General features: G+C 41.5%; 1 protein-coding gene across 3 annotated transcripts in view; it reads right to left on the bottom strand.

Moving 5' to 3' along the window:
• CDCA2 (cell division cycle associated 2) overlaps window positions 1-27,839 on the bottom strand; it is a 54,875-nt gene that overhangs the window by 24,285 nt on the left and 2,751 nt on the right. For 2 of the 3 annotated variants that reach the window (XM_049631604.1, XM_049631606.1), the window contains exons 4-10: window positions 27,668-27,819; window positions 14,900-15,050; window positions 13,471-13,670; window positions 11,629-11,713; window positions 4,479-4,687; window positions 2,382-2,466; window positions 1,710-1,954 (exon numbers count right to left, since the gene is read on the bottom strand). In XM_049631604.1, coding sequence (XP_049487561.1) covers window positions 1,710-1,954; window positions 2,382-2,466; window positions 4,479-4,687; window positions 11,629-11,713; window positions 13,471-13,670; window positions 14,900-15,050; window positions 27,668-27,819 — 1,127 coding nt within the window. Of the gene's footprint in view, window positions 1-1,709; window positions 1,955-2,381; window positions 2,467-4,478; window positions 4,688-11,628; window positions 11,714-13,470; window positions 13,671-14,899; window positions 15,051-16,214; window positions 16,380-27,667; window positions 27,820-27,839 lie in introns of those variants that run through there. The other variant, XM_049631607.1, reaches the window with a different exon arrangement.

The following is a 27,839-nucleotide window of genomic DNA, read 5'->3' as shown; positions in this document are numbered from 1 at the left end:
CTATATTTCATGTTCTTAACAAGTTCAATATTTCCTTCACCTCCTTGAACATAGGAAAGATAGATTAAAAAAACTTTCAAAGCCTCTGTCTATAAATTCTACCATATGTGTAATTTCCGGGTCTACTTTTATTGATTGATTTTCCTCTTTATTATGGGGGCACCTTTTCTTACACGTCTATTAGTTTTTAATTGAATGTCAGACATTTTGAATGTAACACTGTTTGACACTGGATAGTTTTGCTATTCTTGAGCTTTGTTAGACAATGCAGTAAAGTTACTTGGAGAAAAGTGGTATCCTTTCAAAGCTTTTAAACTCTGCTAGGCTTTTAATCTAATTCTGTTCTACTAGTGAGGCAATGCTCTCCTGAGTGTCTGATGTGCTGTGAATTATAAGGTTTTTCTACCACTCAGGTTGGTGGGAACACTACTACTGCCCCTCTGTGAACCCTAGGGATTGTTCCCTCTGTTCCATCTGGGTAGTCATTTCCCTGGCCTCGGGCAGTTTACTTACAAGTTCATGGCGACCAGTGCTCAGCTACAGATTCAAGTGAGACCCTTTGCAGATCTCCAGGGCTCTCTGTGCAGCTCTCTCCTCTCTGGTACTCTGCCATAAGCTCTAGCCTCCTACACTTTCCCAGACCCTAACTCCCATCCCCTCAACTCACGGAGACCGCCAGGCTCTGCCAAGGTAAGCCCTTCCTGTGCAGTGGCCTGGCAGTCCAGCCCAGGCAGTAAATTGGGGCTCTCGTACAGCTTGCCTCACTTGTTACCCACTCTCAGGGATTACTATCCTATGCTTCCTGATGTTCAATGTCTAAGAACCACTGTTTTGTGTGTTTTCTGTGGGGGGGGGGGTTCTTTTAGTTGTTTCTCATGAAAACATAAATTAGGTCCCTTTGACTCCATCTTGGCTGAGAGTGGAATATTCTTATTTCAAAGTGCAATAGGCCAGGGAGAGAACGAATGATGGTCCCAATATAAAAATAGGCAATTATCTAGAGAAGAAATTCCAATGGCTCACAAACGTATGAAAAATGTTCAAACCTCACTAGTAAAAACTAGAAGTTTTCAAGTCATCTTTTTCCATTAAGCTATTAAAAAAAAGTACAGTTAATACCCAGGGTTTACAAAGTATGGTAAAATAAAACCATTTATACTGCTATTGAGTCCAGACTGGTACACTTTCTGGATGTTCACCAATATGTATCAAAAAGGTGAAACACATTCCTCTTCTTTCATCCAGTAATTCTCCCTACAGAAATTCATCTTAAGGAAACAAGTGTATATTTACAGCATATCAGTTCTAAGACTGGTGCTCTTTCACACCTTTCCTCCTCTAAAATCTGAGCGCATCTTACAAATTCATGGGGTGTCAGAGCTTACGGTCTAGCCTTCTCTCCTGGTGATACATAAAGCAATGGTACATCCTACAGTCCACAGTATTTCAGCTCCATGAAACATTCTATGTACAAGGAACCCTGCAAGTAGGAGACAGCAGGGAATAACCCATGCACTTGTCGGGATGAGCACAGGATGGGGTGGGGCAGGGTGGTGGGGGGGGGGGAACCTACCTATACAAATGCATTAAATTATACTGATACATCATCTAGTCCATTTCATGATTTCAAAGCATAATTACTGTTCACACAAAACAGGTGAGGTCTGATGAAAATATAAACAAGTTTGCTCCACGCTTTTCACACTTACAAGATTCTCCCCCTTGTCATCAAAATCTGGTTGTGATAACTGTGCAGGAACTGGTGATTGCTCGAGTGGCAGGGGACTGACATTACTCAAATCCTTTTTGCGAACAGGTGTTCCTCCTTTACGCAACGGAGTATTTGCTGGCAAAGACTCATCAAACACCTCAGGGCTTAGATCCTCTCCAAAAGTAACTCTCTTCCTCTTCCTGACATTTAGAAAGGCTGGCACTTTACAATTTTCTTGACCTTCTATAGATAATGAATGGGTAGATAAAAAATTAGGCTACATTTCTTATCTAAAGTACGTATCCTAGAATCTTTTAGCAGCTATTATTTGTATAATAGTAAATACTGTTTGTAGAGAAAAAAATTCAAAATGGAAAAGGTAAGCAGTATTTCTAATTACAATACAGTAATAGATTTTAAAGTAAATTTTGCATGAGTATCTTGGAAGTTAACAAAATTGGAATATTAATTTCCTTTAAGTGTTACCATTAAGTACAAATGGGCAGATGAAATGAACAGACCAATTCTGAGACTCCAACCAACTGTTCATTCCCATGTAATTTGCAAAGCATCGAGGCATTTAGCAGATCATTGAAAATACCACATACTAGAACAGAGTTTTACAAGAAAATGGTATCCTCAGGCTTCCAAATAAGCGTGGATTTCTTACCTGTTGCCTGTTCTTTGCAATAGTTTGCAAGATTTGAGATTAAGCTCGGATGAGTCCCGTCATCACAAAGATTGTCACAGTGTTCCTAAACGAAACAAACATCAATGAATAATTTTACGCATATAAATGCACACTCACAGTCATTAGGAATGGTCACTTTGAACTTTCTTCTGCCAAAGGTAATACTATGTAGTGTCGCAGATTACATTTGCTTTCATAACTGTTCTGGCTTAGTGACATTAGCCACAAGAAAACCTGGACTCTCTCGATACTACTTTAGTAAATCGTATTTTAGGAGAAAATTAAAGAACAGAAATCCATAACACGGGCTGAATGCATTCCATCATTTTTAATCTAGCAAATGAAGTTAAGGAAAATATGAGTGGCTAGAGGTATGATGTACTGTGGATGGTGTCAGATCAGACTATCTATAGGCGTAAAAATTGCACAAAAACAAGAAAACAGGTAAATGGCATAATAGGGTGTTTTGTCTCTTAAGTATGGGAAACAGACTTTTTTTTAAGTGTGTAAATCTCCTGTCCCCATGACTATATTCCTGATTTAGGAGCAAGGAAAGAAGGTAGTATCTGTCCCTCTCTGCTTCCCCAAAAGATTATGGAGTTCGTGAGGAAGGGACAGGGCAAGTCCGGAATCGCCAAACAAGGCAAAACTCAACAACGGGTCACTGGAGGGAAGCAGGGGAGCGCCAGGGCCGTGGGCTGCATGAGTCACCTCCAAACCATCATCTGCTTCCCAAACCCTGGACCAGTCCTTGTTCTCTAGAGCTGTTCATTTTCTCCAGTGCACCCATTCCAAAAGCCCCTCCTCTAAGCAAATGCCCTGCCCCCAACAACCCTCCTTGAGCAACTGTCTCTCAAGTCCATTTCATTTTCCTGACCAGGAAAACGCCCATTATTTGTGAAATAAGTGAACTTAGAAAATAAAATTCTTGTGAGTTTTGACATTTGTTTATAATCAAAACAACCATGAAAATTAGCAAACAACTCAAAGTGTATACACCTACAAACTTTGGAGAGCTTAGTAAAAAGATCAATTATAAATATCTTCATATAATTTCAGTGGTAGGACTGGATGTTTGCTACGTAACGTCGTTAATCAGTAAGAGTTATACGGATCATGAAGATGCTAAGCCTGTTTGAAAAGAAACCAAATACACAGGATATGAATAAGCAGCCCTGTGTAGAGACCCACATCAGCTCTTCAACCAGAAAAAACTGTTAAACAGTTAAATAACCACTGACCATAACTACGTCTGTAAATAGAAGGTACTACTTTACTTTGGCTTTAGAAACAGATGTGTAGGCAGGGCGCCTGGGGGGCTCAGTCGGTGAAGAGTCTGGCTCTTGATTTCGGCTCAGGTCACGATCTCACGGTTCTTGAGTTCGGGATTCTCGATCTCCTGTCTCCCTCTCTCTCTGCCCCTCCCCACTTGCGGGCACACATGCGCCCTCTCCCTCAAAAATAAATAAACTTTAAAAGAGAAAACAGAAAAGAAAGAGATGTGTAGGCATGGCTATATATTTAAATGCGTACGGATTGGAAAAAAAATTACCTCTTGTTTGCCGGGCACTGGTGCTAACTTCCTATTATTATTCCACTTACTCTGCTCAAATTAGCCATCCTTGCAGAGATGAAACCAAGGTACAAAAAGGTTACAGAATTTGCCCAGCTCTTAAACTTCAGAATCAGAGTTTGAAACCGGGCACCTGGACTCCGGAGCCCAGCCATTCAAACTTCTCACAGCATTTACAGCTTGGATTTTTTTTTTTTTTTTTTTTTTAACATTTATTCATTTTTGAGAGATGGAGTGAGACAGAGCATGGGTGGGGGGAGGGGCAGAGAGAGGTGGGTACACAGAATCCCAAGCAGGCTCCAGGCTCCGAGCTGTCAGCACAGAGCCCGACGCGGGGATCAAACCCAAGAACCGTGAGATCATGACCTGAGCCGAAGTCGGAGGCTCAGCCTGAGCCACCCAGGCGCCCGCAGCCTGGATTTTAACATCAGATTTCTCGTGCTGTTTTAAACCAAAATGAATTTTTATTCCATTCGCTTTAGGACAAGTAGCTCTCAACTTACCTGCAGGCTTTCTAGAAACAGGTTAACAGAGGGTTTCTTTAGCACTGAACGAAGTACAAAGGTCTCAGAGGATGCAACGTCCCTCTTGCAGAGTGGAGTGACCAGTGACCTGCCTTCAGGAGTGGTGTCTGTGCTCACTTCTGTCAAGTTGTCAAGGGAAACAGCAACACTTGATCTTTCGCCCTCTACACACTCAGCAACCTTGACTCCTTCCGAGTAAACACACAAACACGAGACGTAGAAGACATCTGAATCAGGTTGTTCCACACCAAAAACATTATGTATTTGCAAAGAGAATAACGTGCTACAAGTAATTCCACCCTAGGGGCACCTGGGTGGCTCAGTCGATTAAATGCCCGACTCCTGCTGTCAGCTCAGGTTGTGATCTAACCGTCAGGGGATCGACTGCATGGGGCTGTTGGGCTCTGCAATGATGGCGTGGAGCCTGCTTGGGATTCTCTGTCTCCCCCTCTCTCTGCGCCTGCCCCGCACTCATTCTCTCTCAAAAATAAAGAAACTTAAAAAACAAAAACCAAAAAAAAGAAAGAGAGAGAAAAATTCGACCCTAATATATCCTGCTTAGGGAATGACATCTGGAATTTCATTTGGATGTATAAAAAGAAGACAGAGAAGTGGCAATGGTCACAACTTGCTAACTACTGAGGTAAAGGTAAGCAAAGAGTTTTGGCTCCCACGAATCTAAGACAGTGCTCACAAACAGCGACTGACTGTTAGCCTGCCTCCACTCACAACACCCAAGACTTACACCATAAAACTAACCTGAGTTGAACAACAACTGAGGACCAATTTTACTGCTGGAGTCAAAGGTATCTCAGGATGCAAGGGTGGTGGGAGGGAGAAGATGGGATGAGAAGAGGAAAGATTATCAAATCAAAACATTTATATGTTGTGTGTGCCTGCAAACAAGGCAAAGCTTCCTCCTGCAAAGTTTTTTTCTCACGGGAGTATTTCTTTATGACCCACATTTAACAAACATGTTGGTCCCTTTTTTCTAGGTCCTAGACCTAGACATGACAGGCATTCCTTTCTAGGTGCTAGAGATACAACAATGAATAAAACACACAACGCCCCCGGGATACCTGGGTGGCTCAGGCGGTTAAACATCCCAATTCTTGGTTTTGGCTCAGGTCATGACCGCACGGTTCATGGGTTCGAGCCCTGCCTCAGGCTCCATGCCTACAGTGTGGAGCCCGCTTGGGATTTTCTCTCTCTCTGCCCCACCCCTGCTCACATGCACTCTCTCAAAATAAACCTAAAACGAAAACGAAAACCAAAACCAAAACCCACATAAAGCTCCCACACTTTGGAGAACAAACAGACAGTATAAAAGATCTGGGAGGGGTAGAAGGTGAGAGGAAGCTATGGCTACGAAAGGGGGAGCACAGCATGAGGGTTCCCTGTGCTGGAACGGTTCTCTATCTTGACTGAAGGCAGTGTGGCCACATGAGTCTCCACGTGTTAAAATTACATGGAACTAAATATACACATAAATAAGTGCACGTCAGACTGGTGACATCTGAAGAAAAGTCGGTGGATTATATCAGTGTTAATTTCCTGGTTGTGACACCATATTACTGCTACCCAAGATGTCACCACTGGGGGACACTGGGGAGGGTGGACACTGGATGTCTAAATTATTTTGTACAACTGCAAGCGACTCTACAGTCATCTCCAAATAAAGAGACAAGGTTAAAGAAATGTTTAGATAACGACAGGTAGTAATTTAGGCCTTTAAAGGAAATGATGTAGAAGTTAAGGGGATAAGGCAGGATATGGTGGGAGGGGGGAGCTGCTGTTTTGAGGTGTCTCAGGGATCCAGCAGGCATCTGGGTGAAGGGACGAAGTGAGCCACGCACACATCTACGGAAGAACATTACACGCATGAAGCCACGTGCGAAGATCCGAGATAAGAACGTACCTGACACACTAGAGGGACAACAAGGCCGGTGTGGCTGGAACAGCCTGAGCAAGGAGAAGAGAGGTAAGAAGCTCCAAGAGAAGGCTAAAGACTGACCGGGTCGGGTGTGGACTGGCTACTATTCTAGGTACAGCGGGAGGTCAATGAAAGATTTTGAGAAGGGGAATGACATAGTGTAACTGTCATTTTAAAAGGAGCACCCTGCTCACTGTGTAGAACATTCCGAAGAGGGAGGTGGACAGAGATGGAAGCAGGGAAATCACAGAGGAGACAAAACAATCCAGGCAAGAGAAGGTGGTTTATTAGATGTTTATTAGACATCCATGTGGAGACCAGAAAAGGCAGCTGAGCACTTAGGTTTAGAGTTCAGGGAGGACACCAAGGACGGGTATTGAAATTTTGAAGTCAACAGCACAGAGACAGCATTCAAGGTTGTGGGAATGCCTACAATCACCTAGGGAAGTGAGTGTGGAGAGAAGTCGGGAGCACTGAACCCAGGGCATTCAAATGTTTAAAGGTCAGGATGGAAGAGAAGGAATAAAGGAAACAGACAAATAGGAAATGGCCAGGGAAATAGGGGGAAACAAGAGGGAATGAAGTCCCGATGCCCAGTGAAGAAATGGTTTCTCACAGGAGGACACTGTCCGCTCTGCCTGCCACGCTGAGACGCCAAGGAGAGGGTACATGGAGAGTGACTACTGGGATAGCAATGAAGAGGCTACTGGTTACCGAGGCCCATTTGGAGCTGCATCGAGACACAATGGGAGGCGAGGGCACAGGCCTGGCCTGTTCTTTTAAGGGAGCTTTGGTACACTGGGGCGCCTGGGTGGCTCAGTTGGTTAAGCGCCGGCTTCGGCTCAGGTCATGATCTCGCAGTTTGTGAGTTCAAGCCCCCGCGTCGGGCTCTGTGCTGACAACGTGGAGCCTGGAGCCTGCTTCAGATTCTGTCTCTCTCTCTGCCTCTCCCCCACTCATGCTCTGTGTGTGTCTCTCAAAAATAAATAAACATTAAAATTTTTTTTTGTTTTAAAAAAGGGAGCTTTGCTGCAGAGGAAAACAAGGAAATGGGGTTCTGGTTGAAAGGAAACCCCGGGACAAAGGCCGGGTTAAGATGGGAGATACTACAGCGCGTTGCATGTGAATGGGAAAAATGAACAACTCAGAAAAGAGGGGACACTTCATGCAGAAGGTCCTCAAAGAGGGAAGGGACCATACTGAAGGGGTTGGCCTTAGATAAGAGCCCAGAGGATCTACCATAACAGGAGGAAAGGGAGGGGGGGGGGCATGCTCGTTCAGAGGGGGCGGGGGGGGGGGTGGTGAGTGGCCCAGGCCATTTGCTTCTGACATCTTTCCTTTTCCTGTCAATAGAAGCCACAGACGACGAAGGGGCACCAGGGAACTTTTATCTCAGTCATTTGTGAGTAGGGCTGCCAGATCTAGCAAATAAAACCGCAGGAGGCCCAGTTAAATTTCGAATGATATCCAATTATTTATATGTACATATGTTGATATAAAAGAAAAACAGCACAGAAAACACACTTATGCTGAAGAATTATTTTTTGTAAGAAATAAATTATAAATACCTTAAAAAAAAAAAAAAAGGAAGGGAAGGAGGGTTGGAAGCTTAAATGAAAAGAGAAGGTATGATTAAGGAACAGAAGGGACGGCCAGTGAGGCTATCAACGTCCATAAAATTCATCTCAGATATACGGAGGGCAGAACAGAGTAGGAAAGCAGATTCACGGGCTGCATCTCCGGCAAGGTGGGTAAAACAGGGTGGAGAAGGCAAGGAGATCATGGAGGTATCATGTGGGTTCTCCTCTGCGAGCTCTCCTCTAAGTATTTTCTATCCCCTTTTACAAAATCTAACACAGCTCTGTGCCTCATCCGTCATGTTATGATTCAAATTAAGTCAGAGAAGACATACATTACAAGAAATGCTGAAGGAAGTTCTTTTTCAGGTTGAAGGTAAATGATACCAGAGGGAAGCTTAGATCCTCAGCAAGGAATGGAGAGCATCAGAAATGATAGCTATCAGGATAACCAGAGAAGATTCTGCTCCCAATATATAGGATTGGTGAAAGCAAAAATATTGTGGGATTTAAATACAGAGGGGATCTATAGTGTAGAGTACCATAAAAGACATGGGTGGGGAGATAGGAAATAGATCTATACAGTAGGTAAAGCTTCTATCTCCCCTAACACCAACTCTATTCGGGTTCCGGGACCCAATTCTAACATGGGGGGAAGGGAATCTCCCAGACAGACCACCAGCAAGCAATTCTCAGACACCAGCGGGCTGTCTAAGAATTCAACCCAATTCTGACACTATCCAGAGACAGCATCAGCTTCTGGAAGTGAAGGGCTCAGTTCTACAAGCGCACCCCCCATCTCCCACTTAAGATGCCAGTCACAAGTCCTGGGCTGTCTCCTGTGCCTCTGACCCACCTGCTACAGACCAGAGGTTCCAACAACTTCCTCCTTAGACTTTGGATGCTAGTCACGAGTCCAGATTGTGACCTACACTTCTGACAGCGTGGCTATCAATCAAGAGGCTCTCGGGACCTACTCCTTATGTTCTCTGAATTTGCCAGAGCAGCTCAGAACTCAAGGAAACACTTATGTTTACCAGTTTATTGAAGGAAATGATGAAGGATACGAATCACCAGCCAGATGAAGAGAACATAGGGTGAGGTACCCACATCTCCACATGTTCACCAACCCGGAAGCTCTCTGAACCTTGTCTTTTTGAGTTTTTATGGAGGTTTCATTACATGGCCATGACTGATGAAGTCACTGGCTGATTCAACCTCCAGCCCCTCTCCTCTCCCCAGAGATCAGGGGGCGGGGCTGAACCCTCCAATCACATGGCTGGTCCGCCCAGCAACCAGCTCCTGCCACTGGGTGGGGTCCAAAAGCCACCTTCATTAGTAATAAGACACCTATGTCACCTTCATGGCTTTAAAGTATTTTTAGGAACTGTGGATGAACACCAAATTTATCTGAAGGATGTATATTTGGTCATCCAAATATTTACTCATTCAATGAATATTCATGTAGATAACCAATATGTATTTCTTCTTCATTTTTTTTTTTTTTGAGCAGCAGGCAAAAGTTTATTAGACCATAAGACTAGAAAGGAGGAATAGGAGGAAAGCTCTCCATTTGAAAGTGAATGTCCAAGGACTATAGGCCAGGGTCCTTTTCTTTTTTTTCTTTTTTAATACATATAATTTATTGTCAAATTGGCTAACATGCAGTGTGTAAAGTACTCTTGGTTTTGGGGGTAGATTCCTGTGGTTCATCGCTTACATACAACACCCAGTGCTCATCCCAACAATTGCCCTCAATGTCCATCGCCCATTTTCCCCTCCCCTGCCCCGCCATCAACCCTCAGTTTGTTCTCTGTATTTAAGAAGTCTCTTGGGGTTTGCCTCCCTCCCTCTGTTTGTAACTATTTTTCCCCCTCCCTTCCCCCACAGTATTCTGTTAAGTTTCCCAAGATCCACATATGAATGAAAACATATGATATCTGTCTTTCTCTGGCTAATTTCACTCAGCATAATACCTCCTAGTTCTATCCACGTTGCTACAAATGGCATGATTTCATTCCTTCTCATTGCCAAGTAGTAATCCATTGTACCAATTTGTATTTCTTATAAATCATCATAATGTACTGTCTTTTACCTGAAGTTATCAGTATTAATTCTAAGTGACTGTGAAAGGTTAAGGATGTATATTACAATTGGAACTATGAACAAAAAAGATGCAACAAGGTGAGTTTAAAAGGTAATGGATAGGGGCGCCTGGCAGGCTCCGTAAAGCATGCAACTCTTCATCTTGGGGTTGTGAGTTGAAGCCCCATGTTAGGACTAGAGATCACTTAATACATATATACGTATACATATATACATGTATACATACATACCTATATACGTGTATACACGTATACACGCATATACATATATATAATAATATGAAATGTTTATATAAAATACATATATAAGCATATATGCATACTTGTATAATATGTATACATACGTATATATGTATATGCAACATATACACTTATACATATATATTTTTTTAATTTTTTTAATATTGAAAACAGATAAAAGGTAATGAATAAATGGATTTCCAAAAAGGAGATTTCAAATATACTCAAGAAAGACAAAAGGGAAACAGAGGAACAAAAAGCAGAAGAGAATACGCGTGAAAAAATGGTATTTATTTACTTATTTAAACATTTCTTTTAAGTTTGAGAGAGAGACAGCGTAAGTGGGGGAGGGCCAGAGAGAGAGACAGAATCCACACCGCCAGCACAGAGCCTAATGGGGGGCTCGAACCCAGGAAGCCGTGAGATCATGACCTGAGCCGAAACTGAGTTGGATGCTGAACTGACTGGGTCACCCAGGTGCCCCCCAAAAAAGGTAGATTTAAATCAAACCATATCAATAATGACTTGAAAAGCTAATGGGCCAAACACTCCCATGGAAAAGAAGGGGTTTTTCAGAATAAATAAAAAAAGCAAGACCTAACTATATATGTACGAGTTTTACTTCAGGGGAGCCTGGGTGGCTTAGTCAGTTAAGCATCCAACTTCTGCTCAGGTCATGATCTCGTGGTTCATGAGTTCAAGCTCTGTGATGGGCTCTGTGCTGACAGCTCAGAGCCTGGAGCCTGCTTCAGATTTTGTGTCTCCCTCTCTCTCTGCCCCTCCCTTGCTCATGTTGTCCCTCTCCGTCTCTCAAAAATAAATAAATATTAAAAAAAAAGATTTCAAGACACAGGTAGGCTGAAAGTAAACCTAATATCTTACAGTATTTGGGGGAAGGTATAGTGATTTGGGGGAAGTTTTGAATGCTGGTCCCTTTCCACAAACTTAAAAACCAAAAACAACATGTGCAGTGTTTTGTCTTACAAAATACATTAGTTAAGTGTTCAGAGATTCTGTTTTTTATAATGGATTCTACCAGCTTGGAAATATTTCACTAATTCTTATTGGTGGCAGTTCAAAAAAAATAAAAGTCATCTCTCATATAACAAGAATTCTGAAACATTTGTACTAGACTGTGAGCTCCTCAAATGGAGGGCACCATTTCAGTTTTCCCAAATTTCAGCATATAGGTAAATGCTGAAACATAAATATCCACTGAACAATATGTTTCAATGGGTGAACTGGCATGTATTAAGGAAAGATTAAACACTTACCACTTGAAGCTTCTGTGAGATCTGAAAGTGAAACAGACTCTTCAACCAAATATCCAGACTGCGTTAAACCAGATTCAAAAGATTTCTTGGGAGGAAAAAAATTAAAGAAATATTAAATCTTACTACTTACAGGAGTACTGAGATCTTTGTAAAGATTTGAGTAAGCATTACAGATTATCTGGAAATCTGATGTTAAACCTATCAATCATTATCTACCTAATTGTTACAAAATACAGGAATGGAACTAAAAACATCTGCAGCCTAAACACCCTACCAAACAAATTTCAGCTCCCTAGTAAAAGTTTATGGGACACATTTTTGTTGCCTTATTGTTTGAAGTCTACAAAACCGTATTAACTGGTTCTAAAGAGAAAATTCTCAAAATTAACGCAGGATGTTATATAATTATTAATCAAACAACAGGATATCAATAGCTAGGCTAGGAAAACCATCAATGGCTAGGACAGAAAACACACTCATATTAATGCGGAAACCACTTCTAAATCGTGGTGTATGTCCAAACAATCAAAGTTCTGATGAGAAACTACTGATTCTGTCAGACGATGATTTCACATCCGGGAGGAAAAAGCAGAGGGAGCGGAGATTGTAAGTGACTCCAAGATACAAATGAAACCTACTGGACCCTGAAGAATCTTTAATGACTATCAAACATTCATTATGCGGGTCCAGATAAGATCGATAGGAGATGCACTGAATCTATGTGACAGAGAAGGTGCCAGGAATGTTCCAGCTCTAATGGTGTCAGGTGTCTCCTCTCACTGAAGATATGGGAACCTGCTGTATCACAGCACAACTAAAGCAAGGAAAGCCAGTGATGAGCTAACTAGCTTCCTGTCTACGTGTGAGTGAAGGTCAAGGATCTTCAAAAGTATTATTTCACACTGCTTACCGTCTTTTGATAATCTTGACAGGTTTTTGGTTTTTTTTTTAAATTTTTTTTTTTTTTTTTTTTACCGTTTATTTATTTTTGAGACAGAGCATGAATGGGGGAGGGTCAGAGAGAGGGAGACACAGAATCTGAAACAGGCTCCAGGCTCTGAGCCGTCAGCACAGAGCCCAACGCGGGGCTCGAACCCACGGACAGTGAGATCGTGACCTGAGCCGAAGTCGGACGCTTAGCCGACTGAGCCACCCAGGTGCCCCGATCTTGACAGGTTTTAAGTAGTTATAAGCAACAAAAATCCCTCCAGCTACTTGGAAGAAGTAAGCAGAGCAAAGGGCAGCTCAACAGCAGCCTGCTTCCCAGCCAGTATTAAACCAGTTAGGTTTAATTGGAAATATTTCACTAATTCTTCACTAATTCTTATTGGTGGCAGTTCAACTTATTGGTGCCACTTATTGGTGGCAGTTAGACCCCCACACCTGAGCTGCACAGCCCATATATAATCCTCAACTCATTCGCCAGTTACGTGTAAATAATATGCTCCTACGTCTGCCTCCTCCAGCAGTCGAAAAGCTGCTCAAGGGCAGGACTGTGATTTCTCACCGTGGTACCACCAGTATCTAGAACAATTCCTCACAAGCAGAAGACCAGAAGGCTTAATACTTTCATAAAGTGTTTTTCTGTAACCAAAAGCAACATATTAATCAAAACTGTCTAATAACCATTAAGCCAACAACAACAAAAATTTAGCAAGTAGGAAATACACACGCGCACACACACACACACACACACACACACACATACAGAGTGCAATTTAAAACTCAGCTGCGGTATAGAAGTACAAGGTACCATAACTGAAAAAGGGTTCGGACAGTCTTAAAACCGCCTAGCCAGAAAACCAAAGCTTCATTTTCCTATGATTCTAGTAAGTGAATTACCTCAGAAAAATCTGCAAGAGAAGTTTCAACAGCACACATTGTGCCTGTATTAGGAGAAGTGGCTCTACGGGATATCTGGAGATCAACTGCGTCAGGGAGATTTTCATCAGAGTTGCTCTGAGAGGATATCCTTCGACGTTTGGAAGATAAATCTGCAGAGAACTCAAACTGTGGACACTGCCCAAGCCTTTCCTTTTTGGCTACGTATACAAAATAAAAACATTAACACAGGCATAAATATTTTTCTTTTCCAGCATTGTTTTAAAATTTCGTCGATAATGATTTTAGTAAAATGTAACGCTTGAGCCTAAACACTTTGCCAGTGAGGACATTTTTCTATTCAGGAGAGAAATCTAACTGTAAGGCAAGAGAACATCACTACTAAAAGGATAACAAACATTACTAGAGTTTTCTTCTAGACTTTAAAAAGGTACTAAAATACATTAATACACATTTCCATCTCTGTTATAGTATCTCACTCTATTTTAAAGTTTACGATGGACCCTTTCCTTTAGAGCATTTTAAAGGATGTGGTTATGTTCTGACCTGGTTCTGCTTTGACTACGTAAGATTTTATGAAAAGCCCAGACACAATGTGCCTCTGTTCTTCCTAGATACAAAAAGTGAACTGAATCGTCTGCAGAACTACAGCGATCATGGCCGTAAAATATTTGCAAATGCAGGTCACAAGAGAAAAATAGGTAAGTTACAAACTACAAATATAAACGAGTGCAGCAGAGTGGGTCAGGCAGATGAACTGGATGTGTCTTGCACATGAGGAGGTGCTGGAATGTACTCGAAGGTGGCTCGAGAAACCAAAACCAAATCATCTGGAACTTTAGAGTGCAAAGCACCGGAGGAATGGCTGTGATCATTACGCCAATGCCAAGATTTTGTCTAATTCTGATGTTTCAAATGCTCTGTGATTGGAAAATCAAAAGTGACAGGCAAAAATAACCAAATGAATTACAACCTAAAGTTATGGTAAAGAATGTGACAGGCTATTAAGATGTCAGATTAGATCTATCTGTTTATGATATCGGGGTTCGGTGCTTGGCATTCACAGAAATGCTTGCCAAACTTAATAATAAGACTCTAAAGATCACGGTTTGAACGCTCACATTTGCCACATGCCTTATTCTGAAGATGAAACGAGCTAACTGGCTCTGACATGTTAACACTTAAAACTTAATCGCGGCCATGTGGAGACGTAGGCTCAGGAATGCCTGATAGCAAGTTTTTTCCAAGACAAACCAGAAATCTAAATTTTTGTGTGAAATTTCCCAAATTTTAAGTGTTAGGCTCCATTTAAAAATACCGAGCTCTGCTCAGAAAAGACTGCCTTCACACTGTGGAACGCCATCTTTTTTATACCTCAGAGGCTCGTCTGAATCAATACGGAAGTCCAAACTGAATTCCTTCTACTCACTCAAGCCTGTTGTCGTGACTTCTCCTTCTGCCTCTGAGACTTCGGGAAAGTCAGTCATTTTTTCATTCTCCTTTATGCAGTGAAAAGCTGACTGGAAGGCGGACATTCGCTCTCTTAAAGAATTAACATTTCGATGCAGTACAGGACTGCCCTGTTAAAATAGAGATGCGGAGGGTATTACGGATGAAATCAAACAAGATTCTGTATTCTAGGCCTGTAACCACTGGATCCAGAACTCAATACATAAAGACTTTCTGAAGATCAGGATTAATAAATTAGCGTGTGAGAGTCTCTTCTCCCCCTTGAATCACGTACTTTCAGTTTTGAGTATTTCGTGTGCAGCCATGATCCTAGCTCTTCCTCTGCTCCTTCCTTGGTTTTGAACCTGAGCAAAGAGGAAGAGCTGTGTGGTATGTCTAGCCATGTTGTGACAGGCTGGTCAATACTGAGAGTCAGTCCATGCACATGACAAAAGTCCAGCATAGGTGGGGAAGCGCTTTAAAAAGGCACCCGTGCAAAACACATGCCTTCTTATTTGAGGGCTAAACACCTATTTAGAAGGATTCTTTCTGGGGAGCTTAAGGCCTCTCTTTTATAATTTAGAGTCCATAACCTGAGACAGCCTCAGGAAACCAAATTGGAAAGAGAAAGTAGTTTAGGACAAAAATGTTGGAAAGGCGAGTGTAAGCAATTATATGGGGAATACAGGAAAACGCTGAGTCCTAGAGATGGGGCAAGGAAGAAGGGACAGAGGAACCTGCCAATTTGGAAACTTTACCAGACTTGCTAAAAAGAAAAAAAAAACACCGAAAATCATCTGCAGGACACATGATGGTCTCAATGCACCTCGTTCAATCCGAGCTAGTCTGACTGCTCATTTCCATCCGCACACCTGCCCCCCTGAAGGCCAGGACAAGACACAGATGAGCTGTCATAGCTCAGATACCCATCTTCACACTTATCCTCTCCCCAGCTAAATTCTCCTGATCTCTTGGGACCTTACTTCCTCAGAGCTGGAAGCCAGCCATTCACTAGAACTCCAAAGCCAAATGGTGTAAGCACGGGAGCTTTCTGGAAACTCTAACAGGGTTTCAGCCAAAGAGCCATCAAATGAAATTGACACTGGCAGCGACAGAAGTGCCAGATAAATCCAAGTAACGTATAATTTAGGAGTTCTGTTTACCTATAAATTATTAAGTTCTCTGTCCAGGTTTTTTTCCCCCCTTTACTATTTAGACTAACATATTTCCACCCATCCGGAGCTTGTAACAATTTAAAAATTACACCGACCGGCAAAAGTCAAGTAAAAAATTACCTCCCTTTAAGATACCATATGGAGAAGAATCAGTGAAAAGCTTGAAGCATGTTTGATGGTGAATCTGGTCACACACTTGATTCTATTCCCAGTTAAATACATTGACAAAGCCAACTGTTACACCATAACGGAATATTTTACATCCCAATATGATTGATGATGTAAAACCTTTATGACATAAACAGCACATAACACTCATACAAAGCTGGTGACCAACCCTTATCTAGGAGATACGGAGAAAATAAAGGGGTTATCCCAAAGTCATACAGTTTGCCTCCAATGGGCTTTTTTTTTTTTTTTTTTTCACACTCATAAGTGAACACGGTAGGGGAAGGTTTAATGTCCTAGGAATTTAAAGCACTTTGAAATGCTGCCTAAACAAATGAAAGGTTCCCTAGTTGGAATCATTTTTCTCTATTTCCTGATGGAGAATGGGAATATACAAAGCAAACGAAACATTCAAAATGCACTGCTTCCTTTTTTCATGAATCTTGTCAGGAAACATTCCTCCTGTGTCCCAGATACTGTTCCCAGGGCTCAGGATACAGGGGAGAAATTATATTCTAGACTGAAATTCTGAAAACATATTAATGTAGTTTCAGGTACAAGAGGTGCTACGGAGAAGATAAAAAAGGAATGTGATGCAGGAAAAGTGCTGCTTTCGCTTGCATCAGAACGGCACTGTATCCCAAGCAGTATCTGAGCTGAAACCAAAACAATGAGAAAGTGCTGGTGGAGGGAAGATACTGGGGGAGAAAGGCATTCCGCAATAAGGAGGTAGAACAAGAACAAAGGCCTTGGGATGGAAGAAATAGGACGCAGCATAGAAAAACCCACCACGCCCGGGAAATGGAGGGAGATGGGGATCTGAGGCTAATGGTGGGCAAGGCTCAGATCAAGGAGGCTTCAAAGAAGGGGTCTGGGTTTAATTCAAGGCATAACAAAGCCATGGGAAGGTTTTAAGCGGCAGAATGAATGATCTGGTTTAATGTATCAGAACCACTCTGAGGGATGGTGGATGCATTAGGGGAAGGGGGAAGTAAGGAGACCAGTTAGGAAGTGGCACTTGGCAATCTAGGCAGGAATCACATTAGGGTTGTGGCAGGGGAGCTGTGGGACAGGTGGAATTACAGAAAGGTCTTTAATAGGCAACCAAAACGTAGTGGTGGGCTGGATGTGGAAGAAAGGAACCAAGGCAGATTGACGGATAGTTGGCCTGAGCCACTGCATGACAGCTTATACTAGGACAGGGAAGTGGGCTGGAGAATCCGGTAGGGAGTGGAACCCTAGAATTTGGCTGTGGCCATGTAATACTTCAAATGCTTATTAAACAACTAAATGAGGATGCTGAATAGGCAAATGGACATCTAGGTCTGGAGTTCTGGGAAGCTCTGGGCCAAAGCTTGACATTTTGGAGCCAACAGCTGATGCTTGAAGCCATGGGAAGGGATTAGGTTACCTAAGGAAGGCAAAGAAAAGGGGGCAGGAGAAGGCCCTGGGGCACGCAAGCATTTTTGAGAGGAAAATTGCAAGAAGGGGTGCAATCAGCACACGAAACACAGAGGGAATGACCAATGGCACAGGAAGAAAATTAGGTCTGTACAGAATCCCAGAAACCAAGCGAAGAAGTGTTTCGAGGAGGTCGAACACATCAAAAGCCGAGGAAAGGCTGAGGAAGACGCAAACTTAGATTTAATCTTTGTCTTGGCAAGGTGTAGGCCATTTGTGCTCAGTAGTGACGCAAGTCTTCTCGACCGAGTGGCAGAGACGAAAGTCCGACTGGAGCAGCCAGCAGTAGTGGAGAGGATGGGGCGGCAGGAAGGAGAGCAAGACAGGACAGACAACCTGGTCAAGGAGTTTTGCTGTGATGAAGAGGCACAGAAATGGGGTATTATGGAGGTCTAGGAAGAGTTCGAGAGAGAGATTAAGATTTGTTTGTACTAATGGCAAATGACCCAAAAGAAAAGGAGGGAAACAAAACCGGGGAAAAATAAGCTCAGAATGACCTATACGGTCATAGTAACGTAAACACTCCAATAGCTACATCACCCAACAATTAGGAAGTTGTAGAGGGCAGAAAGTACGTATGTGCACGTATGGTAAAAGGTGCAAGGAAGAAAGAAGGCTGATTCTCCATCATCCACAGTGGGAAGTCAACAGTTAATGCCTTAGCACCGAAAGATTAAGTAGTAGCAATCAGGCAAGAAATTAAAGGCATCCAAATCGGAAACAGGGGTAAAACCGTCACCATGTGCAGACGGCATATTAAATACAGGAAACTAAAGACTCTACCAAAAAACGGTTAGACTAAATGATTTCAGTAAAGCTGCTTTAAGATACAAAACCAGGGGCGCCTGGGTGGCGCAGTCGGTTGAGCGTCCGACTTCAGCCAGGTCGCGATCTCGCGGTCCGTGAGTTCGAGCCCCGCATCGGGCTCTGGGCTGATGGCTCGGAGCCTGGAGCCTGTTTCCGATTCTGTGTCTCCCTCTCTCTCTGCCCCTCCCCCGTTCATGCTCTGTCTCTCTCTGTCCCAAAAATAAAAAAAAATTAAAAAAAAAAAAAAAAAAAAAGATACAAAACCAACATACAAAAATCTGTTGCGTGTCTATACGCTAATAATGAGCTAGCAGAAACCAAAATTAAGAAACAATTGTATCAGAAAGAATTAAACTAGGAGGAAGTTTAACCACAGGAGTGAAAGACCCATACAATGAAAACAGTAAGAAACTAATGAAAGAAACTGAAGACGCAAATGTGTGTAAAGATACTCTATGCTCATGGATTAGAAGAATTTATATCGTTAAAATGTCCATACTACTGGAAGCATGCAACAGATTCGATGCAATCCCTATCAACATTCCAATGGCATTTACCAAGACATGCAACAAACAACCCCGAAATGTGTATGGAATCACAAAAGACCATGAACAGTCAAAGCAATCTTGAGAAGAACAGAGCTGGAAGCATCATGGTCCAATTTCAAACCATATTACGAAGCAATTGTAATCAAAACAGACATGCAGATCAGTGGAACAGAACAGAGAGCCCAGAAATCTATGTATGTATGGTCAACTAAGAGAAGACAAAAGAGCCAAGAACATCCAATGGGGAAAGAACATGTCTTCAAAAAACAGTATGGGGAAAACTGGACAGTCACAGGCAAAAGCAATGAAACTGAACCGTTATCTTACACCAAACATAAAAATGGACAAAAGACTTAAAAGAGCTGAAACCACAAAAACCCTAGAAGAAAACAGGTGGTAAGCTCCTTGACAACAGTCTTGACAATGATTTTTTTGGATTTGACACAGAAAGCAAGACAACAAAGCAAAAATAAATTAAGTGTTCCGCATCAATCTAAAAATGCTCTGCACAGCAAAGGAAACCCACCATGAAACAAAAAGGCAACCTACTGGAGAGAACATATGTGCAAATCACATATCTGACAAAGGGCTAGCATAAAAAATTATATATAAAGAACTCACATAACTGAATAGCAAAAAATGGTTTAAAAAAAGCAATTTTAAAAAGGGGCAGAAAATCTGAATAGACATTTTTCCCAAGAGAAGATACCGATGGTCCAGAGACACATGAAAAAATGCTCCCCATCACTAATCATCAGGGAAATGCAAATCAAAACCTAATGAACTATCACTTCGCACGTGTTACAATGGCTATTATCAAAAAGAAGTAAGAAGTGGTAGCAAGGATGTGAAGAAAAGGGATCGCTGTGCACTTTTGGTGGGAATGGAAATTGTCACAGCCACTATGGGTACAGTATGGAGGTTCCTTGAAAGATTAAAAGTGGAACTGCCATATGACCCACTAATGCCACTTTTGAGTACTTATCCAATGAAAATGAAAACACAAACTTGAGGTCACATATGCATCCCCGTGTTCATTGCAGCATGATGTACAATAGCCAAGATATGGACACAACCTAAGTATCCATCAACGAATGGATGAAGAAGACATGGTATGTACACGCAGGATTTTTCAGCCAGAAAAAAAAGAAAATCTTGTCACTTGTGACAACATAGATGGACCCTGAGACCATTATGCTAAGAGAAGTAAGTCAGAGAACGACAAATACTGTGTGGAATCTAAAAGTTTAAAAAGAAAGAAAAAAGGAGCTCATTGGTACAGAGAAGAGATTGGTGTTACCAGAGGCTACTTGGGAGTAGGCAAAATGGGTGAAGGGAGTTAAAAAAGTACAAACTTCCAGGTATAAAATAAGTAAGTCATGGGGGGTGTAATGCAGAACATGGTGACTATAGTGAATAATACTCTATTATATACTCAAAGGTTGCTGAGAGTAGATTTTAAGTTCTCATCACGCACACATAAAAATTTGTAACTGTATGGTGATGGACATTAACCAGACTTATAATGGTGATCAATTTGGAACACAGTCGATTCTTGAACAACATGGTTTGTACTGCAAGGACTCTCTTGTGTGTAGATTTTTTTTTCAATACATACAATTCTGTAAGTGTATTTTCTCTTATTTTTTAACAACATTTTCTTTTCTCTAGTTCATAGTACACAGTGCATGTAACATACAAAATATGTGTTAATCCACTGTGTGATCAGTAAGGCTTCCCGTCAACAGTAGGCTATTAATAGTTACGATCTTCCACAGTGTTGGGATCAGTGCCTCTAACCTCCACATTGTTCAAGGGTCAGTTGTGCATAAAATTTAGAATCAGTACATTACACTTCAATTTAAAGGAATTGCAAGGGGGAAAATACGCCTGTTATTAAGAAATATGAAAGAAAATACCGAGAGCAACAGCTACAAAAGTTGAAAATGAGAGCCTTGGGAACGGAAAAACGGAAAAAGGCAACTGCATACTCTTTTTCTTATAAATAAATCCTAAAATCCTGAGTCTTTAAATAAACTATGTGCGTATGTAGTATTTTTACTTTTGTGAATTTTTAAAACTAAAAAAAAAAAAGTATCTGCAAGAAAACTTTCGAGTGTTAGGACACAGATCTAGACTGGGGAAGGATGAGCAGTAGACAGTACGGGTGTGATCAGATCAACAGTCTGGAGGCTTTAATAAGATGAGAGAAGTGTGAAGTAAACTGGAAAGATAAATGTGGGTCAGAGAGGGAGGTGGGCTGAAAGATCTTAAAGGTAATACACCAGCAAGGGACCACACGAGGGGATGGCTGACGTACAGAAGATGGTCGCAGGAGCTATGGAAGTCAAGGATTGGAGACTGCCACGGTGTTGGACGATCATCCATGTGCTTGCTGAAATATTCAAGAATGAAAGCAAGAGTAGTGGAAGAAAGATGGAGCGCCATTTCCCCTCAACTTGCAACTTTTCCTTTAAAGTGTTTTCTTTCTAAAACGGAAAGGTGGAGAAAATAAGAGGTGAACTATCTAAGCACACAGGGCCTTATGCTTTACAAAAAGAAAAAAAGTCCTACTTGTACATTTGCAGGACATTTTGGTGAAGTAGAACAAGTAACTAATATTATTTAGGCAGTCGATAAATTTGGTGAACAAGGTGAGAACTCAAAGAGTAGAGTCACCAAAGTTATTTACTACAGAGGCAAACCTCAAAAGGTCAAAGGACAGCACTGATTGTCCATAAAACTGCTCCGGTGAAAAGCCCTTACTTTTAACAACACTAGATACTAAAACTATATATTCAAGGAAATCTCTTAAGACATACAATCAGATGATACGGGTATGAGGTGTTTTGCTAGATATGCATATGTATATGTGCATACCCATCAGGAAAAAAACAGAAATAAAGAGCAGATATGGAATGTCAACAAACAATGTCCACTGACTTAGGCCAGAGAAAGCTGAAACTGACAGGGACTCTTTAGGTAGGGCATTTTGCAAACAGGAAAAAAGCAGACCTGCTTGGAGACCTCTAGAAAGGCTCAGGTATCTAAAAGCATCAGAGAATTTCTGAAACCAGGATCAAGGGCAGGACTCCAAACGGGAACACTGAAACTCTGTCAGTAGCGCTTGAACCCACAGATCTCCCCATAAATAACAAAGGACCCTTACATTTTGGAGGGAACACAGAAATTTAGGATTCCATGAGACTGAAGACTCCATAAACAGCTCAGGAGGGTTTGCACTGAAAACAGAGGCCATCCAAGTCTTCTCAGTGAACAGTTAGACTTCCAGTCATTTTCTGCACCTGACTTCCAGAGTTGTAGGGCTCAGGTTTATATCCCAAGGAATTCCTTCCAGAGAAAACAGATCTGCCAAGAGCCAGAGGATTCTGACGCTTGGGAGTTCCTCCAATGAAAAAGTGGCCATGTCTACACAGAAATTCACCAGCTAACAAATCCAGACCACGCACACTGAGCTCCCAGTCAGGTTTTAAAAGTGTGTCACTTTTATTTTATTTTTTTAATGTTTATTTATTTTTGAGAGAGAGTGAGAGAGAGAGCACGCACGAGTGGTGGGTGAAGGGGCAGAGAAAGTGGGAGACACAGAATCCGAAGCAGGCTCCAGGCTCTGAGTTGTCAGCAGAGCCGGATGCGAGGCTTGAGCTCACGAGCTGTGTGATCATGACCTGAGCCGAAATCGGACTCTCAACCAACTGAGCCCCCCAGGTGCCCTAAAGTGTGTCACTTTTAAACATGAATGGAGTCTCAAGAATCATCAGACGTCTGAAAACCTGGGCATCAGACAGGAGACCGAACTAATCAGGGAGCAAAATGGAAGCTGGAGGAAAAGAGAGCCTGCAAGGGGAGGAAGAAAACATCAATAAAAACACCAAGTCCACAATGAAAGATATTCCATCTGAAAATTCTAATACCAAGAACAGATCTTCAAATGAAAAAGCAGGCCACACAAAAGACAGAAAATCAAAATACGTGTGGAATGAGTAGATGAATAGGATTCTTCAACTCTGTAAGCTAACATACAGTGGAGCAATGCCTTCAAAATTTTCATGGAAGATACGTGTCACCTGGATTTCTCTACTAAGACAAAAACCATAATCCAAACACGCTGGTCGAATAAACTTAATTAGATATGCTGGGGCTCCAGAAAAATGAGACAGTAAACCAAGAAAGGAGAAAGATACAAGGTCAAGGAAAATCCCAACAGAAGAGGAAAAGGAAATCACTAAGGACGGTGAAAGCAAGTCACAAAGTGACAGCTGTCCAGCAGATCCAGATGACAACCAAGCCCACAGGAGACAGAGGACACTGAGGAACACAGAAAAGAACCCATAGACTCTAAGGTTCACAGATTTGTCAAAGTTTGGGGATGAGATTATGTAATAATTTAAGATTAACCAAAAAGTAACAAAAAGTACTTATTAACTAGGGGAAAAACAAAAATTGTGTAAGAAACAGAGCCATAACATGCTACATAGCAGTTTGTGAACTATGTCTACATGGCTAAATAATGCACGTTAAAGTCTAATTTCAATAAAAATTACAGTTGTACTGGAAGGCTGGAGAAAGGGGACAGTGTTAGCTATGGCTAGGATGTGTAAGAGAGCAAAATCCTCATTTTTCACAGAACGAACTACAATGATAGTAAATCTAAAGCATGCCATGTTCCAGGCACAGTTCTAAGTACTTCATTATTAATTTACTCATCCTCATTAAAAACCTTACTATTATCACCCCCATTTTATGTGTGAGAAAACTGAGAAGTAACTTGGGGCACCTGGCTGGCTCAGTCAGGTAGAACATGTGGCTCTTGATCTCGGGTTGTGAGTTTGAGCCCCATATTGGGTGTAGAGATTACTTAAAAATAAAATCTTAAAGAAAAAAAAATTAGGTAACTTGCCAGTTACATAATTAATTATAATTAATAATAAAGCAAATAAAGCAAAATAATAAAGCAAATAAAGCAAATTAATAATAAAGCAAAGAATCAAACCTCAGCAAATAGCTCCATAGTCCATGTTGGTATCTACCCGAACAGTTCTCAGAACTCTCTTAAAAACTGAGAACACCGGGGCGCCTGGGTGGCTCAGTCGGTTAAGCGTCCGACTCCAGCTCAGGTCACGATCTCGCGGTCTGTGAGTTCGAGCCCCGTGTCAGGCTCTGGGCTGACGGCTCAGAGCCTGGAGCCTGCTTCTCATTCTGTGTCTCCCTCTCTCTCTGCCCCTCCCCTGTTCATGCTCCGTCTCTCTCTGTCTCAAAAATAAATATAAACGTTAAAAAAAAAAAAAAATTAAAAAAACTGAGAACACCAAAGACTCTCAGTTCAAGTGCATATCAAAGATCGAGTATTTTAACAGCCTTTTCAGAATTGTGGCTATTCCTCCTTTAATGCAACACAAAACTCAACACAGATTTCCTAAAGGTTAGTTGCAATGTCAAATATGAAATCCTATCAATGAAATTTTCATAGTCTGGTTATGTTAAAATCTGTGAGTCTCTTGCAATTTGAGGGTATATTTTGCATGCACTGGTCATGAGGAAAACACCGGTTCACTTAGTTATGCAGATCTTCCAAATGTTAACACCTTTTATTATTCAATATCAAAAAATCACATTCATTAATATCCCCACTGATCTTATCAGAAAAGTGTAGCTACTGGGAAGTTCTCAAGCTCCTGATGCTGAATGTAAGTTTTCCAAAATTCTCATTTTCTCCAGAAAACACTAGTTTTTCATCAGTAAGAAATATTTCAGCTTTTCCTTGAAGTGGCAGGTTTGCTGTTCATTTTTGAGAAAATGTTCACCTTCCCAAGTCTAACGAACCATGATGTCAGTCAGGCATTCTTTTCAGTTAAAGATGATAGACCATAAAAAAAGCAGTCTGAGTTCAGCTCCTAGCTCAAAACAGGTACATATACGAGCTTTTTCAAAACATCCACCAAACTTCTGTATGTCCTTTGGAAGTGCTTGATGCATTCTTCCCATTTCAGCACACAGAATACTCGAGGGTGGAGAATTAATGAAACTTGTAGTTTTTGGGGCACCTGGCTGGCTCAGTAGGGTAAGCATCCAACTTCGGCTCAGGTCATGATCTCACGATTTGTGGGTCTGAGCCCCTACGTCGGGCTATGTGCCGACAGCTCAGAGCCTGGAGCCTATTCATGTTCTGTCTCTGCTCTCTGCCCCTCCTCAGCTCATGCTCCCTTTCTCTCAAAAGTAATCATTAAAAAAATAAAAAACATGGCACAAAAATAGACACTCAGATCAATGGAACAGAATAGAGAACCCAGAAATGGACCCACAAACGTATGGCCAACTAATCTTTGACAAAGCAGGAAAGAATATCCAATGGAATAAAGACTGTCTCTTCAGCAAGTGGTGCTGGGAAAACTGGATGGTGACATGCAGAAGAATGAACCTGGACCACTTTCTCACACCATACACAAAGATAAACTCAAAATGGATGAAAGACCTCAATGTAAGACAGGAAGTCATCAAAATCCTCGAGGAGAAAGCAGGCAAAAACCTCTCTGATCTTGGCCGCAGCAACTTCTTACTCAACATGTCGGCGGAAGCAAGGGAAATAAAAGCAAAAATGAACTATTGGGACCTCATCAAAATAAAAAGCTTCTACACAGCCAAGGAAACAATCAGCAAAACTAAAAGGAAACCGACAGAATGGGAGAAGATGTTTGCAAGAGGACACATCAGATAAAGGGTTAGTATCCAAAATCTATAGAGAACTTATCAAACTCAACACCCAAAAAACAAAGAATCCAGTGAAGAAATGGGCAAAAGTCATGAATAGACACTTCTCCAAAGACATCCAGATGGCCGACACATGAAAAGATGCTCAACATCACCCATCATCAGGGAAATACAAATGAAAACCACCATGAGATACAACCTCATACCTGTCAGAATGACTAACATTAACAACTCAGGCAACAACAGATGTTGGTGAGGATGTGGAGAAAGGATCTCTTTTGCATTGTTGGTGGCAATGCCAACTGGTGCAGCCACTCTGGAAAACAGTATCGAGGGGCCTCAAAAAACTAAAAATAGAAGTACCCTACGACCCAGCAACTGCACTACTAGGTATTTATCCATGGGATACAGGTGTGCTGTTTCGAAGGGACACATGCACCACAATGTTTATAGCAGCACTATCAACAATAGCCAAAGTATGGAAAGAGCCCAAATGTCCATCAATGGATGAATGGATAAAAAAAGAAGTGGTCTATATATACAATGGAGTATTACTCGGCAATCAAAAAGAATGAAGTGTTGCCATTTGCAACTGCGTGGATGGAACTAGAGGATATTATGCTAAGCGAAATTAGAGAAAGACAAATATCATATGACTTCACTCATATGAGGACTTTAAGACACAGAACAGATGAAGATAAGGGAAGGGAAGCAAAAATAATATAAAAACAGGGAGGGGAACAAAACAGAAGAGACTCTTAAATCTGGAGAACAAACAGAGGGTTGCTGGAGGGGTTGTGGGAGGGGGGATGGGCTAAATGGGTGAGGGGCGCTAAGGAATCTACTCCTGAAATCATTGTTGCACTATATGCTAATTCGGATGTAAATTAAAAAATAAACAAATAAAATAAAAAATAAACAAACATAACTTTCACTGCATCATCACGGACATTAAGCGAACCTGGCATTATCACCTCCTGTGAATGCTTAGCAGAATGGACTAAAATGACAGCTTGGTGCCATCAATTTGACCCACCGTTGCTCCTGCACTGTGAGCACAAACATCAACCTAGTGGAAAAAGGGCAAACACCTCACTGCTATCACAAAAATATGTTTTAACACCTTTGACCTCTTGAATAGGACTCAGGGATCCCCAGGGATCTGCAGATAATCTGTGAGAACCACCGGACTACATAGCCTCACGTATATATAGATAGTGTCCAAACACTGAAAAATAAACAAGTGGTAATGTAAGTACATTTTAAAAGCGGAAGGCCAGTACCAAAAGAGACAAGTAGTTGTCCTTCCAGAAGGGTAAACCTTAACTGTGTCTTTCATAGTACCTCTTGTACGTTATTTCACTTTTTAGAAATATACATTATTCTGCTAAAAATGTGCAAAAATATCTATATCCCTCCCCATCAGCAGACAAATAAATCTCTCCCTTTCACAAGGTTATCCCCAATATATTTTGTCCCGGGGGGGAACTCTTACCCCTACATGCCAATATGCAGTGATCAAAAAAAATTAGACACTTAGAAAGTATTAAATAAAAAAGCTTGAAAAATACTGCCTCACCTCATTATAGAGAAGAACATTAACTGGAGGGGGGGGGGACCTGCAAAATAAAACAGCTCACCTAGAAAACCATTTCTGTTTCTAACCTAATTCTTGATGTGCCCATGTTCAACATCCCCATCAATGCTAACTGAATGATCTCTATAAGACACAGACAAAATATTATCTCCCCAGACCCAAAACAGATGAGATGCACAAGGTAGAAACACTGTGCAAAAGCTTTGTAACAGAGCAAAACATTCTCCCTGGAAGAATTCATGACAGAACTTGGAAGAATATCATACCAGAAAAGGGGAATTCTGTGTCAAAGATTTCTCCACGTTCTTTAAATTCCGCTGCTGAGCAATGAAACGAATAAGATGGTTTGTTTCAGGGGAGCCTCGAGCACCAATTGTAGAGCGTCGTCTGGATTTTTTCAGGGAGGATGGTGACTTTCCTATAAAGAAAACTCATTAA

This window comes from Panthera uncia, chromosome B1 (assembly GCF_023721935.1).
Source record: "Panthera uncia isolate 11264 chromosome B1, Puncia_PCG_1.0, whole genome shotgun sequence".
NCBI lineage: Eukaryota > Metazoa > Chordata > Mammalia > Carnivora > Felidae > Panthera > Panthera uncia.
This window is presented reverse-complemented; position numbering and strand designations above follow the sequence as displayed.